This window comes from Pseudoliparis swirei, chromosome 24 (genome assembly GCF_029220125.1).
Source record: "Pseudoliparis swirei isolate HS2019 ecotype Mariana Trench chromosome 24, NWPU_hadal_v1, whole genome shotgun sequence".
In the NCBI taxonomy this organism is placed as follows: domain Eukaryota; kingdom Metazoa; phylum Chordata; class Actinopteri; order Perciformes; family Liparidae; genus Pseudoliparis; species Pseudoliparis swirei.
In genome coordinates this window covers 4339807-4360054 of record NC_079411.1, presented here as the reverse complement: position 1 = coordinate 4360054, position 20248 = coordinate 4339807, and the positions used below count along the sequence as shown (strand labels likewise).

The 20248-nt window shown below is 42.9% G+C and overlaps 1 protein-coding gene across 1 annotated transcript in view; it reads right to left on the bottom strand.

Annotated features, from left to right (window-relative positions):
- The window catches only part of myo15ab (myosin XVAb), a 44980-nt gene that overhangs the window by 12569 nt on the left and 12163 nt on the right, over positions 1-20248 (bottom strand). Inside the window, exons 17-47 of the mRNA XM_056408715.1 lie at positions 19666-19827; positions 19415-19528; positions 19265-19323; positions 18862-18985; positions 18653-18748; positions 17003-17134; positions 16471-16596; positions 16067-16144; positions 15652-15791; positions 14505-14550; positions 13816-13940; positions 12500-12617; positions 12218-12393; positions 10304-10388; positions 10175-10207; positions 9952-10033; positions 9594-9724; positions 9317-9412; positions 8765-8893; positions 8573-8679; positions 8261-8439; positions 5682-5754; positions 5359-5550; positions 4713-4786; positions 4554-4627; positions 2844-2952; positions 1987-2055; positions 1799-1860; positions 1365-1703; positions 570-651; positions 338-433 (exon numbers count right to left, since the gene is read on the bottom strand). Coding sequence (XP_056264690.1) covers positions 338-433; positions 570-651; positions 1365-1703; positions 1799-1860; positions 1987-2055; positions 2844-2952; positions 4554-4627; positions 4713-4786; positions 5359-5550; positions 5682-5754; positions 8261-8439; positions 8573-8679; positions 8765-8893; positions 9317-9412; positions 9594-9724; positions 9952-10033; positions 10175-10207; positions 10304-10388; positions 12218-12393; positions 12500-12617; positions 13816-13940; positions 14505-14550; positions 15652-15791; positions 16067-16144; positions 16471-16596; positions 17003-17134; positions 18653-18748; positions 18862-18985; positions 19265-19323; positions 19415-19528; positions 19666-19827 — 3508 coding nt within the window. The remainder of the gene's footprint in view (positions 1-337; positions 434-569; positions 652-1364; positions 1704-1798; positions 1861-1986; positions 2056-2843; positions 2953-4553; positions 4628-4712; positions 4787-5358; positions 5551-5681; positions 5755-8260; positions 8440-8572; positions 8680-8764; positions 8894-9316; positions 9413-9593; positions 9725-9951; positions 10034-10174; positions 10208-10303; positions 10389-12217; positions 12394-12499; positions 12618-13815; positions 13941-14504; positions 14551-15651; positions 15792-16066; positions 16145-16470; positions 16597-17002; positions 17135-18652; positions 18749-18861; positions 18986-19264; positions 19324-19414; positions 19529-19665; positions 19828-20248) is intronic.

The following is a 20248-nucleotide window of genomic DNA, read 5'->3' as shown; positions in this document are numbered from 1 at the left end:
GTGTAGTTTTTTTCGAATCAATCAACCTCCCCCACCCCGAATGTAGTGACCCCATTCAATGTTTAATTAATGTGTTTTTTCGGTTTCCATCAAACAAACATAAAAAACATAAAAACTCAAACTAAAAAAACTTTAAAATAATAATAATAATTTTTAATTTTTTTATTTTAATTTGCAAAATTGAAATTGTAAAAAAATATAAAAAAAAATATAAGTAGGTAGGAGGTGGAAACATTGAATGAAGTCAAAATGACCCCAATGGGGAGAGAGTGTATTGATTGAGGTCAAAAAAATGACCCTAAGGCAACACAAGGGTTAAAAGCTTAAATCCAGATGCCTTGTATGTCTTGGCTGGGGACGACGTCATCTGAACACCGAGCAGAGTACTTCACCGCCTCTCCAGCAGGGGGCGGAACAGCCGTCACCACGGGGGCTATAACACACACACACAGAAAAATGAATGAACACTACAGCTGATAAGGAGAGATGCTCTCTCTCTAAAGCTCTCTTAAGGACCAGTTTTAGTTAAAAGGGCTCTCTCTCTCTCTCTCTCTCATGTTCTCTCTTACAAAACTTTCTGACTGGTGTGTCCTTGTTTATGGGGACGCCGGGAGCCTTCCTCCGAGGGACGCTGTCCTCACCCGACTGAACCTGCAGGAAGCCACAGAGAGGACAGAGGAGTTGCATCGCGGCTCTGCAGACACACACGAGGGACGTCACACTGGACTGTTTGATTGCAGCACATTTATTTGAGGAGAAACGTGGAACCTGCTATTCGACACGGTCGTTTGTGTTTCGTCAACGTTCTTTGTGAATTTGGTTGTCGGGGTGTTTTAAATGTTCCCGTGAAGTTCGGTCGGACACGTTCATTTCACGTTGCTCTGATCTGCACCCTAATGTTAAAAAATAGAATCATAAAAATAAAAAAATGTCGCTGTATCAACACATCTGTAAAGTGAATCACAACAGTGTGACTAAAAAATATGAAAATAGAAATATTGAATCATGCCTTCAGCTGTACGAGCCACACCTGCAATGAGTTGCTGATGCCGTTAGTGCAGATGTTTTGTCTGGTTCTTTTTCTTTCCTAGGGTCTCTCTGGTAAAACAGATCCTGATCTCAATGATTAAATAAAGGTTAGAAGTATGCCTAAATAAAGGTTATGTTAAAGGATGCCTGCTTCTCCCTTCCCTCCAGCTATTGCTCATCACCCTGACTGCACAGTTCATAATCTTACTGCAAACAAACCACTCACTCTTTTTATCTGTGAACTATATCATCTTCCATGAATTTAAAAAAGCACTGATTACGTAACGTGACGTGTCACTTTGGGCTGTTACATCACGCGTCTCAGATTCACTGACCCGTGCGGCAGCGTTCGCTTGAGCTGGCTCCGTTGTGTTCGTTTCGGTGTAGCTCGTCTGAGTCTGGGGCTCCGCGGGAAGCCGAGCCTGAAGCTGCCACGGGGTTGGTTCCGGCCGGGCCGGGGCAGGACGCCTGGGCGGGACGCCCGCCGCGGCCGCGTAGCGAGACGGAGTGAAGTTGGCGTAGGGGCTGGGCGGGAAGTTGGCGTACGGACTCGGGGGTATGACGGCGTAGGGGCTGGGAGGGTGGTGGAGCACGGGGCTCATGGGAGGGCTCATCATCGGGGAGGTGGGGGGGCTCGTCATAATGGCCATGGCCTGCATGGTCATCTGCTGGGCCTGAGGAGCAAGACGATGATGCGGACATTTTTTTTTTAGAAGAAAGCGTGACGCTGGAACAAATAAGCAGACGCGGCTCCAGACGGAGGGTTTACCATGACGGCCTGCTGGTCCACGATCGCCTGCTGCTGGCGGGCCCAAACAGCCTGCTGGGCATCTGGAGGAGGAGGAGGAGGAGGAGGAACACAGTGAACAGGAAGGGGGGGGGTGAATATTTTGTTTGATGAGGTGTTTTTCTTTTCTTCTTTTTTGTCTCATATTTCTCTTCACACTCGATACCAACCAGGTGGTACAGGTGCCACAGCAGCAACTGGAGGCGACATCATGCCTCCCACAGGAAGGACTTGCACAGCTGTGGACACACACACACACACACACACACAGCAAATTTCAGATTTGACGTCTGTTTGCTTTATTACGCATGTTTTTGCTTTATTGAGATAGTGAGTTTTTTCCAGTGTGTGACGATGCATCTGTCCAAATGAGTCCATATTTACTTCCCAGTGCACTTCATCTTCTGTCTGCTACTTTATTTGAGTGTAACATGTACACTGTGTCGGGAAATACCTCAACAATGCATACAAAGGGACAAAGAAATGAGTCACCTCAAAAGTTCCTGGTTCTTTTGAATGTGTTTTAGGTTGGAAGCCTGAAAGAAGATCTGTGGTGAACACAAGCTTAAGATATTTAAAGTTTTGATCCACGATGTAAAATATGTCAGTAGATACGACTCTCAGAAGTATCTTAATAAAGTTGGTTGCTAACAAGAGGCTTAATGAGACGACTAAAACGCATCACGCTGACTCGTCGCCTTTACAGCCTCGTTGTGTTTACTCGCGCCCATGTGACCCCGGTGTAGTCCTTTTTTAGAGTCTTTTTTTTTAGTTTTTAGACCTGTGATGTAGATGTTCATGTATGTGGAGGTAGCCATTTGTCCTCGCTGTGGCCTGGACTACGGAGACTGATACTACTGTTTTGATTGTTTGCCGTTTGTTTTGTTGTGTTCATTTATTTAAGTGTCAAGGATTGCTCTGTTTTGTTGAAAATGCACACAAAAAAACGTTAAAAAAAACAAAACAGGAGAAAGTGAAGGAGTAAAGAAGGGAGTGGTTTTGGACAGAGTCTGTGTTTTTGACTGACCCCCAGGTGGAGGTGGGGTGCCGGTTGACGGGTCTTGCTGTTGCCACCCCTCTCCGACTCCCCCCGCCCCCTTCATCCTGCTGGACAGTCCTGCAGCCGATTCCACTTCCTGTGAGGACAGACGGACAGACTTTAGAACCGAACATCCGTTTACACCGTGAATGCAAAAGAGAACATAAATCCAGTGAATAATATCACCCCAAAATGAGTATCAAATACACGATATATCAGTCTACTGGCTGATGTGTCATCATTGACGTACGGCTAATAAGAGTCAATATTCCATTCAGAGTTGTTTTTCCTCTCCACTTGCACCTTATGGTTTCTTCTTTTAGTTTGGAGAGTGTGATTCAGTCTCATGATTATCTCGCCAAAAACATCCTCTTCGTCACTTGGTTTGGTTAATTTTGTAAAAAGTTGAATTATAACACATCATAGATGACAGCCGACTACACCTGCTGCAATCTCCACACCTTTGAGGCTGTCTTAAACCAGCAGGTGAAGTGTTTGCTACCAAAAGATGGCTATGCTATCATAAGCTGCATTTGTTATTGTGGAAACCGATCGGAGTTCGAGAAAAACATCCGAGCGAGACATAACGACTCGTGTAATCAGGGCACGTCTTGACCGTCGAATCAGAGTATTCCCCCTCTGATGTGAGCCGCTTCGTCCATCAGAAATCAGCCTCTGACCCATAAATCCACAGGAGCGTGTGTGTGTGTGTGTGTGTGGGCCATGTCTCATTAAATAGTAAGCCCTTCATTTGCCAGAGTGTCAGTTCCTCGTAAGCAGATCCGCACGTTGCCCGGGTGGGAAACCACCGTGGCGATCTAGCCGCTGTGACAGTCACGGTAACTGGGTAACGTAATAGGTGGCTGGGGCAGGAGCGCTCTGTAGAACACATCTGATACATGCTAATTCCTGTCAGCCACATCCGATAGCGCGGCTGACATTCACCACGTCTCCGGCTGAAGGCTGATAGATCCAACATGGCCGGCATTCACGGCACCAGTACCCCGTAATGTAATTTGTGAGAATGGGCTATACAAAATAAACGGAATTGAATTGAAAACGTGTGTGAATCCTAGAGGAGCTGACACAGGTGTTTGCTATATTAATCTGCTAAATATACACCTTCGATTACAGACAAAGCACCTTATTAAAAATGATGGCTGCAAACTATTACAAGACACATTTCCTATTTTATCAAATCTGGGAATGAAAAGAAAAAAATAAAACAGGTTTCCAGATCAGTAGCATCTGTACGGTTCATACGGTTCAGAGACAAACCTTGTCATGTTATAATAATAATAATAATAATAATGGATTCCATTAGTAAGGCACTCTTCATCCAAAAATCTCAAAGTGCCACAGAGCCAGTACATAGTTAAAACTATAATAAAAAGGAATAATATTGTTATTTGGTCCTTTTATTTATTCTATTATGGTATTATTAGTATTGTTGTTTGTATATATGTCAATGCATTTTTTCTATTTCTTTTAAATCTATGTTTTTATCTATTTACTAATATTCCTTCATGCTCTGTTTAATACAAATATGTAACCAGGCAATATCCTCAGAATACTCATCACGACGTCGGGTCGCTACATGAAAAAATAAATACTTACGAGAGCTCAACACGACCTCGACAGTAACCATCGGTGGATGTAGGACAGAGGAAGTGTGTCAGTGTGAGTTATGTAACTTACTCCGGTCCCCTCAGCCAGCACCGGGTCAAACAGGCTGTCCAGGTAACGGTCCATCCCTCTCTGAGGCTCAAAGTCTGCGAGGACGAGAGGCTCAGTCAATGTCTACGGTGATGGACATCGACGCGAGCCGCTGCCACATGTTCACGTTTCAATGCTTACCTCGTCCATCGGAGCCATGTAAGACTGAAGACATGAAATCATCCTTCATGTCAAACCCACTGCCCAACAGGCTTCTGCACAACAACAACAAACAACGATTACAACCTCTTCATCGGGACTTAGACTTCGCAAAACACTCAAAACCGTGACTTAAATAAATTGAATATTATAAATAAAGTATCGCGAATAAAAGCACTTGAGCCCTTTGTTTAATGAATACGAAATTATATTGAATTCTGAACAGATTGTTAATAATAAACATATGCATTAATATTAATGCACAAGTAACATTTAACTTGTGGCTGGAGTTTGAACTACTTTATTTACAGATAGTTAGTTTAGACCTCCCATCAAAAGTGACTCAATATGTTTTTTTTTATTCTTTGTTTTTTGTGTGAAATACTGGATACTTTTACCTCTTAAATGTTTCCTTGGAGGAGCAGCCAACAACTTATCTTTTGGTAAAGAGTTTTCTTAAGTTTTCTTTATCAGCTTATCATGTGTTTCTAATTTAAAATCTAAAAAAGAAATGTAAGTAATAACTACAACTGTCAGATAAATGTAGTTTTCAGAAAGTCGTATTAAATGGACAAACTACAAAGAACAGGAATGTTCCTGAGAAGTCGAGCTCAGGTATGTGTCTCACATGCTGGCGTTGGGCCGCACTCTGCTCGGCTCCTGTGCCGAGATGATGAAGTAGCTGCTGCGTTTGGGGAAGTGAGCAGGAAGCTCCAGGTCCGACATCAGGTCCAGAACGTAGTCCGAGCCCTCTAGCTCCACCCACTGAGCCGGCTCCTTCAGCAGCACCGACCAGCCACGACGACCATCCACCACGCCCCTACACACACACACACACACACACACAATTACAATCACTCATTCTCAACCTATCCTTTAGTTTCCTATCTTCAACCCTTCTATGTAATCCAATCTATACACGCATTGCTATATTTTACAGTAAGACGGTACCTGTGTTGTAAGATGTCTTTTGCCATTTCATCTCCCGTTGTCCAGGAGTGTAGAGGACACAGGAAGGACACGCCTGGAGGAGAAAAGACTTTGTAATTATGTTTTTTTGTTAGTTTATAATTCATTAAAGGGATAGTTTGGATGTTTTGAAGCGGTGTCGTATGAGATCCATCGTAAGAGCCTTCCCTCAGTCGGCTTTGCCCCAGTTAGGAGAAACAGACAGGAGACAAGCAGCAACACGTAGTTCACACACAGAAAAAAGTCAATATCCGTTTAAGTTTACGCCGTTTATCGAATATTTCCACTGCTTTACCTTCCTGTCGGACGGCTCTTGCCGAAAGGGGAACTGAAGCTGTTATATGCATCGAATGCTTCCTTCAAAGCGGACTCCATTGCCAAAAACATTCATTTCACCCTGCACCCTGATCATTTAGTGTGTTTGTGTGTTTGTGTCACTTTGAGTGAATCCGAACTGACACTTACACACATTAAAGTCACAAAAGGGCGAAAACAAACTGATCAAGGCGGCGGTAGACCGGAAAAACATGTTGTTTTTAATCAAAAGGAGTCTGAGATAACAGCTTCCGTTCCCTGAAAGAGAATATTCTAAATATAGCGTACACTTCAACTGATATTGATTGTTTCCTCTTGGTGGAGAAATTATGTTTTATCAGGTTATGAAATAGTTCCTCGACTGCATCCCTCAAACAGAGTAGCACTCTCCCATTTCTGCCTATAAAGATTTACACCGACAGCATCATCAACAAACAGACACAAACAAAGCCGGAGCCCCAGAGAGGCGATCGGGTGTCGTCTGATCCTCAGAAGGCTTGCCAACGGGCCGGAGGAGGAAACGAGAGACAAATAACTGGCCAGAGGAAGTCAACATCAATATTTTGTAATTCACAATGCTCATCACTTTGACATTGACACATATTGCTGGTGTGTTTATGATGTTTTATACATAGTTAAGCGTTGTGCAGTGTCGCCGCCTGTAGTTTAAAGACTAAAGGAAGGAAGGAGGTTTTGGGACAGGGATGTCTACATGGACAGATTGTAAAGCACTCCGAGACAAATTTGTAATTTGTGAAATTGGACTATACAAATAAACTGAATTGAATTGAATTGAAAGGCTCATCTGATTGTAGAGGTATGTGCACCTGCGTGAACTGGGATATGATGACATGTCACCTTTTTTTTCTCTTCTTTTTTTATTGTCTGTCACTTTGTTAAACTTTGTTTAATGTGCTCCTGCTGTGTTGACCAGGACACTCTTGTAAAGGAGGCTTTTCCTGGTTACATAAATTAAAATAAATAAAAAATATATATATTAAAAAAAAACCACTACATTTCTTGAAAAGTATCAAAAAGTATATTCAAATAACACACGGTTCTCTCTCTGTTGCAGGAGAGCAGGACGTTACACACACATTGGGTTTCAGATGTAGCGACACATGGACAGCCCTGTTTAATTCAATTGAATCCATTTTAATTTGTGTCACCAGGAATGCAGATGGCGGTCCAGTGTCTTCCTTCCAGTGTCTTGCACACTCTGTCTATATTTAATATTTGTATATTTAATTTAATTTTACACTGCAGTCATTAGTATTGTATTGTGTATGCATATATGTTGAATATATATATATATATATATTTTATTTATTTTATATTTTACTTTGTATACTTTGCACAGTCATTGTATTATATTTGTTTGTGTGTGTGTATATATATATATATACATATATGTTTCATTTTATATACATATATACAGGACTGTCTCAGAAAATTAGAATATTGTGATGAAGTTCTTTATTTTCTGTAATGCAATTAAAAAAACAAAAATGTCATGCATTCTGGATTCATTACAAATCAACTGAAATATTGCAAGCCTTTTATTCTGATTTATTGCTGATTATGGTTTACAGCTTAAGAAAACTCAAATATCCTATCTCTAAATATTAGAATATCATGAAAAAGTATACTAGTAGGGTATTAAACAAATCACTTGAATTGTCTAATTAACTCGAAACACCTGCAAGGGTTTCCTGAGCCTTGACAAACACTCAGCTGTTATAAATCTTTTTTTTTACTTGGTCTGAGGAAATATTAAAATTTTATGAGATAGGATTTTAGAGTTTTCTTAAGATGTAAGCCATAATCAGCAATATTAAAAGAATAAAAGGCTTGCAATATTTCAGTTGATTTGTAATGAATCCAGAATGCATGACATTTTTGTTTTTTTAATTGCATTACAGAAAATAAAGAACTTTATCACAATATTCTAATTTTCTGAGACAGTCCTGTATACTTCATTTTGTATTTGATATTTTACTTGTATACATCTATATCTTTCATCCCTGTTTTTTATATTTTATATTTTATTCTCGTGTGTTTAGTTTATTGGTGCTGCTACTGTGACGACAAATTTCCCCTTGGGGATTAATAAAGTATATATCTATCTATCTATCTATCTATCTAAGGTCACTTCACTGCAAATGTTGCGTGAAGAGTAAAGAGACATTTTGGCTTGACCAGTTTTGAATAGGAAACCGGTGGAAAGCCCGGTGGTGTGTCCTCACCATCGAAACAGTGTACGTGCAGAACGGCGTGCGCTCCCTTGCGATTGGCCGTCCACTCCAGCAGACAGGGCGGGTACGTCCGGTCGTACTCCGGCCCGACGTTCAGCCGCCGCAGAGCTTGAAGCAGACGGTGCTGACACACACAGCCGAAGCCCTCCGGCCCGAAGTCAGACACGAACCTGCGGCGGCGACGAAGACGAGCGCAGAGGTCACAGGCATTGCGCACGCAGGTAAACAATACACCGTGTAATGATTACGTCGATATTTCCATGTACAGCAAACACATTCCACCGTTTAACGGCGTTTCCCTACTTCAGCAAGTACTTGGCGAGCCGTTGAGAGGGCAGGAAGGCAGAGAGACAGCAGGACAGGAGGAGCCACCCCCGCTCTGAATTCAAGATGTTAGGATTCCTCCACACCTGACGCAGACAGTAAAGAGATCATGTGTAAAGATTCCGTCTCATTTTGGGCCTTCATTTCTACCCCGCGGGGTTCGGGCCTCACCTGATTGGCTACCTGAGCCATGATCTCATCTCGGAGGCTGGGATTGGCAAGTCCTTTCTGGATGATGTAGTTCCCAAACAGGTTCTCCTGAACCCCGTTCAAGTTCGGGTCCCCCATGAATCTTAGTATCTATCGGAAGCGAAAAGGCCTTTAAGACACACGTTAAGTTAAACATACAAAGCTTTCTCAGAAGAAACACAGAGAAATATATCCGTCTGAGAAAATCATTGATTTCTTTTATGTGTTTGCATAAACAGTCTGAACTGTACACATTGTTAACATGTATATTAGTGAAAAAACAATTATACTACTATGTGTCTAAGAGCTGAAATATGGTGATAAAATACAGTTCAAATGGTAAAGAAATACTTTCGCACACCTGGTTTTATTACAAGTGTGTTACATGTTGCTATACACACATTCTACCCCAAATAGCGAATCCTTTTAGGCTACAGGATGTTTATTCCTCTGTGTTTGATTTCCTGACGTAACGTTGACTTTAAAGGTCTCGGATACTGGAGTTTCCCAGTAGCATGTGAATGCAACACGTACCAGAGTGAAAATGTTCAGAGCTTCTTCTTTTAGCTCCTCATCCATTCGAATCAGTGAACTCTCCAGCGGGGCTGTCAGCATCCCAAACATTGGCTCCTACAACACACACACACACACACACACACTGTAAACTTAGTTACATGGATGGAGCTTTGCAGCAACAATTTCCTGGGTCGAATCAAGTTTAACAAGGTAAATGTTTCTGTTTTATTCATGTGTAGATGTTCTGTTTGTGTTTTCTGTATTTGTGTGTGTGTGTATGTGTGTATGCATTTACCCTAAATATGGCCCGAACGTAGTGTGTCATGAGGTAGTTGTTGATATCCAGGGGCAGGGTCAGCTGGGGGTCAACCTGAACCTTTGGAGCCTGGACCACCGCCAAGCAGCCAGAATGCAGCTCTTCACCACCTGCGCACACACACACACACACACACACACACACACACACAGCATACCGTGTGTCACCACAGAAAGACAAAGTAAAATATGATTTAACCCAACCGCAAACAAGGTGGAATAAATCTCTGGAAAAATTCATAACACCATCCAACTGTGGATAAATGTTGGTATGCTGTCTCTGGGAGTTGGAAACTAGTGTGTGTGTGTGTGTGTGTATGTGTGTGTGTTTTGTGCACCTGAAGCCGCCTGTATCAGAACTGCCAGCTCAGCAGGGATAAGCAGCGTTGTCACATTCACCACCTCTCTGTTGACGCGATCCTACACACATAGCAAACACACTCATTCAACATTGTCATTGCACACTGATGTCTTCATCTCTTTGTTAAAGTGTGTGTGTGTGTGTGTGTGTGTGTGTGCTCCTTCTCAGACACTTCCACCTCATTTTACACCCTCACTCACCTCCTCTGCCTTCCTCGCAGGCTCCACCACTGTCTGACGGAAAGACAACGGCAACACACTTCACACATTTGGTCCCTTAAAAATAAAAAACAACATTCTGCTAATGACTCGGGCGCAGTGTGTGCGTACCGTCATGTAACGCTGGCGGTTGACGATGAGCAGCACGGCGGAGCGGAGCCTGATGAGGTACTTCCTCCTCCGAGCAAACTCTCTTCTGTTCAGGAAGAGCGTTAAGAGCCATATAAAGACATCTTCAGCTCTAACATCAATCACTTAACGAGATAGAGTTAGTTATAGTTCATGTGCACTTTGCGGGATTTCCCCGAGTTCATCCGAGAGTGATCAGCGATCTCTGAAGTGTCATTACAGACTCATAATGTCTTGCCCTGCGTTTATTGCAATTTGAGTGCCCTCATTAGTGCAGTTTTTGTTTTTAATAGCGAGTGAGAAATCTATCACCTTTGATGGGCGAGCGCAGCCGGAGTCCTCTAACCCGGTCGGAAAAAAAAAGATGCAGGTTTTCTGCGATAAGTCTAAATTGCCAAAGATGGAGACTGAAAGCCTCAGACTGGAGCTCGACGGGGCGCTGCCTGTTAAAGAGAGCTTAAGCTGTAAAGGGTCAACGACCAGGAAGAGACGGGTGATACGAGGGGCTTTCAACCTGAGCTCTGGAACCAAGGGTGATACACTTTTCTTTTTAAAGATCTTCTATTATCTGGGGATTTCTTTTTCTCTATTATCTATATTTAACGGTAAAATGGAATCATTCCAATCCAATCCAATCCAATCCAATTTATTTATATAGCACATATTAAAAACAGAGGGTTTAACGAAGTGCTTCACAATAAGCATAGCATAATAATAAAATATAATATTACAGTAGTAGATAAAAGGCATACAAACAAAATAGAGAGAAATCAATACAAAACATAGCTCAAACTGACTCGAAAGCGAGGGAAAAGAGGTGGGTCTTCAGGCGGGACTTAAAGGTTTGGAGGGTGGGCGACAATTTGACCTGGGGGGGCAGGTCGTTCCAGAGCCTGGGGGCTACTGCTGAGAAGGCCCGGTCTCCTCTGGTAATTTTCTTAGTTTTAGGGACTACTAGGAGGAGCTGGTCAGCCGATCTCAGACCCCTTGAGGGGGTGTACACCTGTATGAGGTCAGAGATGTACTGAGGAGCCAGCCCATTAAGCGCTTTAAAAACAAACAATAAAATCTTAAAATGAACTCTAAAGTGGACAGGAAGCCAATGGAGGGAAGACAGGACTGGGGTGATGTGATCGTACTTGCGGGTTCCTGTAAGCAACCGAGCCGCAGCGTTTTGCACACGCTGCAGGCGGGCCAGCGAAGTCTTGTTTAAACCGGCATAAAGTGCATTACAGTAATCTAAACGCGTAGAAACAAATGCATGAATTACACGCTCAAAATCAGAAGCGGATAAAACCGGTTTAATTTTGGACAGCAGCCTCAGGTGATAAAAACTGGACTTAACCACAGAGTTTATCTGTTTATCTAATTTAAAGGCACTGTCGATTTTAACGCCCAGATTAGAGACCATGGGTTTTGCATACTGTTGCAGGGAACCCAGGTCAATGGAGGGGACATCGCCATTTGGTCCAAACACAATTACCTCCGTTTTACTCTCATTTATGTTTAAAAAGTTTCGCGCCATCCAGGCCTTTATGTCATTGAGACAGTCAACCAGGGGCGTCAGAGAGCAGGTACGTTTCTTTAGGGGTATGTATATTTGGGAGTCGTCCGCATAAAGGTGGTAGGAGACGCCATGTTTTCTAAAAATGAGCCCAAGGGGGAGAAGGTATAAGGAAAATAAAATGGGCCCTAAAATGGAACCTTGGGGAACTCCACAGGATAGGGGGGCAGAAGACGGTCAAATCAAACTGATAATAAAAATCCTTCTTCATTGGAGCTGCTCACCAATCTGTGCAGCCCCGTGTGTGTATGCGACGAGGGGGGGGGGGGGGGGGCATACCTTTATTTCCGTCATGCGCCATGAAATGTAAGTTGAGGTCAGCTGTTCGTTACCTGACCAGGTAGCCTCTGCAGCGAGTTTCAAACAGGATCAAGCGGCGGCGCGTCTTGGCGAAATTCTTTTGGACGAAGCATGCTCGGGTGTATCTCTGCAGCGTCATGGCGGCGATGTCGAGCAATCGGTCGCGCTTCCCCTCCAACAGCTGATACAGCTCCTCTTTCAAGAAGATCTAACACACACACACACACACACATAAATCTCAGTTTCACAGTAGTTATTTATGATGCATGATTCATTTGACCTTATTTTGCACATGTGTTATGGAGAGAGCTCACCTTACTGACTCCCAGCTGATATGAGCCGCTCTTGACCGGACAGAGCTTGTGGAGCATGACGACACAGTTCTCTCCGTCTGCAGGCGGAGGATCCTTCAGGCAGAGCAGGGCTTTGTACCTGTGCGTTCCCACAATGACAAATCCAATATGAATTCTGGAGTAAATGTGAACGAGAATCAGTGAAATACGAAGCCGCAACATGGTTACTGACCGAGTGACCAAAGCTTTGGTCGATAAAGGTTCATTTAGATTTTTCTGTCTTATGTTTTCACGTCTAAGTGAGTAATAGGGAAGTGTTTTTTCAAATGGTCCAGTATTGAGGGAAAACGCAACTTCATCGGCGTCAATGTAGGTCCACAAAAAGTGTTTGTTTTTGTCAATGATAGGAAAAGGAGAGTCAACTAGCGGTCCATGCCTACGATGAACTATTCATCCACTCTGTCTTACTCATTGAATGTGTTGTAACTCTGTAACGCTTCCTTCTGGTCACATGACGTCTATTCTTCTGTCCATCCTGGAGAGGGATCCTCCTCTGTTGCTCTCCTGAAGGGTTCTTACTTTTATTCCCCCTGAAAGGGTTTTTTCTATTTCTTGGGAGTTTTTCCTGATCCGATGTGAGGTCAAAGGTCAGGGATGTAAAGTATGTGTACAAAATGTGTACATTTGTGATATTGGGCGATATAAAATAAACTGAATTGAATTGAACTTCCATGTAAAGACTACTCGTGGCTTTCAACCTAAGCTCTGGAACCGAGGATGATTTAAAAAATAACTATGATTTTTTTCGATTTTCAATCTCATTTCGACCTTTTGGACGCAGCGCAAGATTGAGAACGAGACTTCTCCGAAGGAAACACACGGGTCGTCTGCATAATGTCGCCAGACACTTTTAGTGGACGTACATTGACGATGTGGAATGATGATTACATTGCAGCCCCTCTAATGGCTGCCGTCTGCAGCCATCTCGCTCAAGATATGAAAAGTTTTACTCCACATTAGTCATTTAGGTATTTGTATTGAGCAGCTTTGGTGTAAAACTAATTGTTCGTGAATGCTGGACTCTCAAACTGCAGCCAGGTGTCTGAGCTGAGATCAATTACTTTCCAATCGCAAGAGCCACGTGGCTCAGCGAGAAGAAATTGGTGCATGGATTTCACCCACAGCAGAAAAAGGTAATAATTCAAGTAATTCTGTCAGATGTTTGACACATTTGTGAGTGATAGAAAAAGCAGGACCTCTATTTTTGGGAGAGATAGTCTGTCCTGTATGTAAGCGTACATGGTTCAGTCTCCTCAACGTAAAGACGAGGAACCGACCTGGTCAGGAAGCGGTGGAAGTGCATTCTGATTGGATAACCCTCCTTCCTGATGAGGATGGTCTCCATGATGCCAGAGTAATGCAGCTGAGTGTTGACCAGCTCCATGTCAAACACTCCTGGCTCCTACACACACAAATAAACATATATACACACACAAATACACACACACACACACACATACAGTACATACACACACACACACACACATACAGTACATACACACACACATACACACACACACATACATACACACACACACACATACATACATACACACACACATACACACACATACACACACACATATACATACACACACACACACATACATACATACACACACACACATACACACACATACAGTACATACACACACACATACATACATACATACACACACACACATACAGTACATACACACACACACACATACATACAGTACATACACACATTACATACACACACGCATACACACACACATACACACACACAAATACATACACACACACACATATTCACACACATACAAACAAACATACATACATACACACAGACATACAAACACATACATACACATACACACATAAACACACTCATACACACATACACAAATTAGCTGTAAATTGCAGATCAATCAAAATGCAAAACACTGCAAACGTGCACACGTCATCCAACTTGCAAATATACCTTGTGGTGGTTTGGCTTGATGCATCGCACAAAATAAGGGTTACACCTGTCACAGATAGATGAGAACGAACGGATGGATGAATGAACGATTTGATAAAGGCTTCGTACATCGTTCCCCGCGTTTTCCAACTTTTGCAACTGAGAGGAAAAGCAAATAAGTTAGAAATGGGTGGAGCGCGGCTTGGTGTTACAGTTCCACGACATATGAACCGATCCCCCGAGGCCTGGAGGTTATCTATAAGAGACACGACTGAGCTCCAATCAGGCAGATCAAAGGCATCTTCCCGAGAGAGACGGCTCCTCTAATCACTTCAGTCTCCTGGGCACCGAGGCGGCTCATCTTCCAGGGCTCAGAATGCATCCCTCTCTCTCTTTTCCTACTTCCTACATCATGTACACACTCTCTCCATCTGAGGCCCCGGTAGTGACATTTTTTTTTGTCGGGCTGAACGGCAGCAAACATGAATCGTAGCAGACATTTTGGAAAGGATTCCATATATATCTTTTTGTTAAAGATTGACTTTTGGACTTACCAACACAATGAATTGACTTGTCAATGTTGAATGTTTATTTAGTTTTGCAATAATGTTGATGTAATTAACGTGTGTATGGTTAGAAATGTATATATATTTAAATATCCAACACACATATAAATTAATTCATGCTTAAATGTTCTTTGAACATTAGCCAACGAGCTAAAAGAGAATAAAGCTTCGGATGATGCAGTTCTACATCTTGTCTTATGATGATGAATTTCCATATTCTGCTGACTGATTAAGAGGGAACTCTGTTCAGGATGTGTCGCTGTCCACCGACAGGGGGGTGCTGAATTAAAGTTGCTCTCAAAACACGGTAACCCCAGGGTCTAAAAGCGCTTCTGGCTCCATAGCAGCCTATTATTCAGCTGGCTGGAGTAGTTTTCCAGGCATATCGGCTGGTCTTTGAAATTCATTGTATTGGTAACACAAAAAAACATGAATCAATATCTCTCTCCAGGCAGCCTATAGGCGGGCGATGTCACATGAGCATCATTTACATATCCGCCTTCTTCGGAGCAAAGCTTACAGTTAATGTGGGAATGTATGAAGGCATTATAGCAATATTCAGCGGCAAATATGGTCTTAAGATGAAATGTTTTTTCTCAAACCTTTCCATCTTCTCCAGCAGCTCCTGCAGACTGCTCTGGAACTTTGCGCTGACCGTGTCGGCGTGATGACGGCGCGCCGCGCTGCTGCGCCGCACGCTAGACGCGTACTCCGAATGCTTTAAAAAGAAGCCGGATACCAACTGTAAACACACACACAAACACACATACACATACACAATGGAGAGGGCAAAGAAGTACATTTATATAAATATTTAAGTTCCACTTAATGGATCCCAATTTAAAACAATAATTCCTAAATTGGTTGTAGGATAAAATTCTGAAGAGAAAAATAAAAGTAATGTGCCGCACCGCCACAACACAAGAAGATGAGTAACAACCATGATATTTAAAATGTAACTGAAGAGGCCTAAGAGAGAGTAAGTCATGAGAAAAGAAGTGTGTTTGAGGATCTCACTCTGTTCTTGCTCTGGATGAAGAGGTCCAACACATCCTGGCGGACCATGTCGAAGTTCTTATCCAGGAATTTGTGCACCTGCACCACAAATCAAAAGAAAGAGAGAAATGTACTTTTATAGATCCCTGTGGGGAAATTCTTCATCTGCATTTGAGCCATCGTGAGTTACTAAGGAGCAGAGGGCTGCAGTGAAGCGCCCGGGAGCATCCGACGAATTAAAGACAGCAGAGCAAATGTAGATCCAACTTGGTTCACATTTAGTTTCTCCTCCAATTCTTTAGTAAAACCACTTAAGTGAAATCAAAACTAAGAAAAGGGATTTTCAATTTTCTTGAAATTTTTTTTTTTTTGGAAAGAAAGACCACAATAAAGAAAGAAAGACAGAATTTAAGAAAGCAGTGTACCTGGTACGTGACTTTCCCAGCAAAGTGTTTCAGGGTGAACTCTGGCAGTGGCATCTTTGGCCTGGCGTACAGCGGGTTGTTTCCATGGTGATAGTGGCACTTCTGAAGGAAGGTGTGGTCTGTTGCCTAGCGATGATTGTAGACTGGTTAATGGTTGGTGAGCCGTGGCAATTAAATCTCTACAGCACACGCCCATGTCGCCCGTGTGCGATCGCCTCAGTCGGTCACTCGTGGAACAACGTGCTCATATTTCTGACCGTCAGATTCATTTCATAATAAGTTTATCTCAAGAGTCAGTTTCTTACATCAGGAGCCACGGAAGTAATAATCCCGGCAGGTAGGCAATTACGTTTAGGAAAAATCCAATAATTGCGATGTTTTTCTTTATAACTCAGAACTGAGGTGTGGAATGTTTTTAAATCATGTTATTGTTTCAGCTCTTTTTCACACAATACACCTACATTTTGCATTTTAAAAGTTTTCCTTTTCAGTGGAACTGCTTAGCGATAGGAATCGACACGTGTGGATGTACCTGAGGGAAGCCGCACTGGTCGTCCAGTATGCGCAGTATCCCATGAGGCTTAGCGGCGATGAGGTCGAGGCAGGCCTGGTTGAGGCTGAAGGGCTGCTGCTGCCACTTGATCTGCTCCCGCATGTACTCCTCCTACACACGGCACACCGGGTTTTTGAGTATGAAATTCTTTTCACTTCAGCTGAAGCATTGCTGTGTCCACTGTAGTTCGTGAGACTTGATGGCATCGTGGGTTTATGGGAGCTTTTTCTGAAATGAGTCACTGTACAAAAAAGGCTGTTTATACAATTATTATTCCACTCTTCTTTTAACCGTTTTTTCATCGGTTTTCACTCAAAAACGAAAGCGAAGTCCGGTTCAGCTCTTCATGTGGACACATATTTTGGTGTTTTGCTGGCCAAAAGATGACGAAACTTTGGTTAAAACAATGCTAAATTTGATTGAGAAGTTTTTAACTGCAGAAAGTTCAGTATACACAGGAAATTCATAGGAATAATAAACTAAGTTAGAAATGAGATTTAATTGGATTCTAGTAACTGCTCATGCAGTAGGTCAATAATCTCCACGTTCCCAATTTAATTTGATCCTTTTTTGTTTTGGATTTGTTGGATTATCGTGAGTGATTCACATGGCCACCTCTGGTATTCCCTTGTGTTCAAATATGATCTAAAAACAACATACAAGTGGTGTCATTTGCTATATTTGGCCTCAAAAGGGCAAACCCATCCACGTCATGGATTAAAAAATAACTAAAAATGCTTATTCAACATAATTTATAAAGAAAAAATAGACCACACATACACAGGTGTGTTTTGTAAACTGGTTTTTTCCAAAATAAAGAAACGTAAATGTATGTGTTCCTGTATCAAAACATGTCACATCCTTAGTGACGCCTCTTAAAGGAAATAATGGTTAAATTAAAGCGGAATTTCTAAAAACCTTAACTGAGGTTTTTACACAAGCTGTTTTTAGAGACCTAAAACAGCCCAAAATGCACGAAAAAGGCTACGTTTAAAAAAAAAGTACCTGTGTATGTGAGGCCTAAATTATTTATTTATTTTGTATTTTTGTCAAACAAAATAAAGATTATGCTATGATGAATGCTGAGCTATATGCATGATGATGATGTCGTCCAATAGAAAGTCTCTATTTGATAACGTGACGAGATGAGACGATGCTGTCTGGATCTTACTGTACGCCACGGCAGGCTACTTTTCTAAAATTAGTTTTATATGTGAGGACGCATCGCTACTTCTCCCCAGCTTTCCTTTGAGAAAATGATTATTGTGAATATATGGCCCAGAAACCGTCTTTCCACTGGAGAAATCCATCCTGGGAAATAAGCTTTCTCTGTTCCCATACCGCTTGCGTTCTTCTACATATAGAGTTTAAGAAATCCGGTTACTGTGGAAGGCGGACTGTAACTCAATTACTAAACTGCACGTGAACACACAGAATGAGTATATTGCAACGTGCGGCTCGGAGGACCTTCCTCATGATTATATGATCTGTCTTTGATGCTTTCCTTTCATACTTCTCAACCACATTGAGACTGGTTTCAAACTCGATGTCTTTTGACACGCACGTTTGAAAATCCATCCTCACTGGGAGGATGAATGCATGGAAATATGAACTTGTGGTTTCCCTGACCTGCTCCTCCTGGAAGACGACCTTATTAAAGAAGAACTGCAGAGTTTCATTGGCGTAGTTGATGCACAGCTGCTCAAAACTGTTCACCTGTAGCTCCTGGAGGGTAAAGAGAGGAGACAATGGGGGGGGGGGGGGGTTGAGTTAACGCGGGTCAGTTCAGACGCATCGACGCTGTCACATCATCGAGCGAGGTCGTTCTTCAGCCTGACCTCAAATCCGTAGATGTCCAATATGGAGATGGAGAGGGCGTCGTTGCGAGGGTAGACCCGTCCGTTGATGCGCTCCGTCAGCCAACCAAACAGCAGCGAGTAGAGGATCTTGGCAACAGCATCTCTATGAAAAACACACAATAAGGTTTCTATGGCAACAGAAAATATGGTTCCTATGGAAACAGAGGACATCTGAAAAATCTCTCCCCCAGCACTGACGTCCTCTGTCCTCGCACGCCTTTTACCAAAAGATCGGAAGAGAATATCAAAGGCGCTTCATTCCCTCGCTGTCGTCTCCTGGCACGTTTATTTTTCTTTTTTCAGATACACTTTTATTTCAGGTGCAAAAGTGCAAAAGTAGTTTGTATTTAATTTAACACAGACTGTATTCAAAATCAATCACCTGGCATCCACGGCACTCTCCACTGTGAGCGGAGTGAAGATCTTCTCCCTGGCTGTATCCTGGGGGGACCCAACACATCCGTTATCTGACAACACCTCTCGAATTATGATCACATATTTACTCCTATCGACGCTCTAGTGTTCAGCTCACGGTCAGCTTGAAGGTGACAGCCTTCTGCAGGCCGTCAGGTGACACCTGCAGCAGCTCGGCGACCACCCTGATCTCCCGCGTGCTCACCACCGCCGCGACCTCCTGACCTTCAGCCTGCAGGACGGCACACACGCACGGAGGCATACAGGTTCATGACCACCGTCAACTCTGCACATCCTCGTCCGTGAAACTAAATGCATTTAAATGCTTATTTGTGTCTCTATGTGTGTGTGTGTGAGTGGCAGAGCGACCTTGTGTGTCTGGAAGAAGATGTTCCCCAGATGAAGGACGGAGGACAGCAGTCTGTAGATGCTGCTTTGCTCCTCTGGGGTGAAACGCAGGATGTCCATGGCGTTCAGCAGACGCCTGAAGTCGTCCCCGTCATCCTTCCCCTCGATAGTACAATCTCCTCCCTACACACATTACAGAAACCAACACACTGTTATACAAATTTTAAAAAACGAAATGCTTAGCCTCAGCCGGTTTAATTACTGCTCTAATTAAGGGGAAACTTATCAGCAGCTGAAAGTCTTGTTTTTTGTTGTTGCAGACCCTCCGGGGGTTCAACTCCTCACCTTGATGCAGTGAAGAAGAAGTGTTCCCCAGAGTGTGTGTGTGCACTGCGACATCATCTGCTGGGCGTGGTCACTGGTGCAACAGTGCATGCGTCTTACCATTCAGCCACGGGGAGCAGGGAAATGTTACTTTTCGGTCTGGTGCTGCACTACCGGTTAAAACGAAGAATAAGCCACATGTGCTAGCGGACACGACCAATGACGGCGTAATTAGAAAAGGATCTTTAAATCAGCTTCGGCATGAGCAACGCGTTGTGTT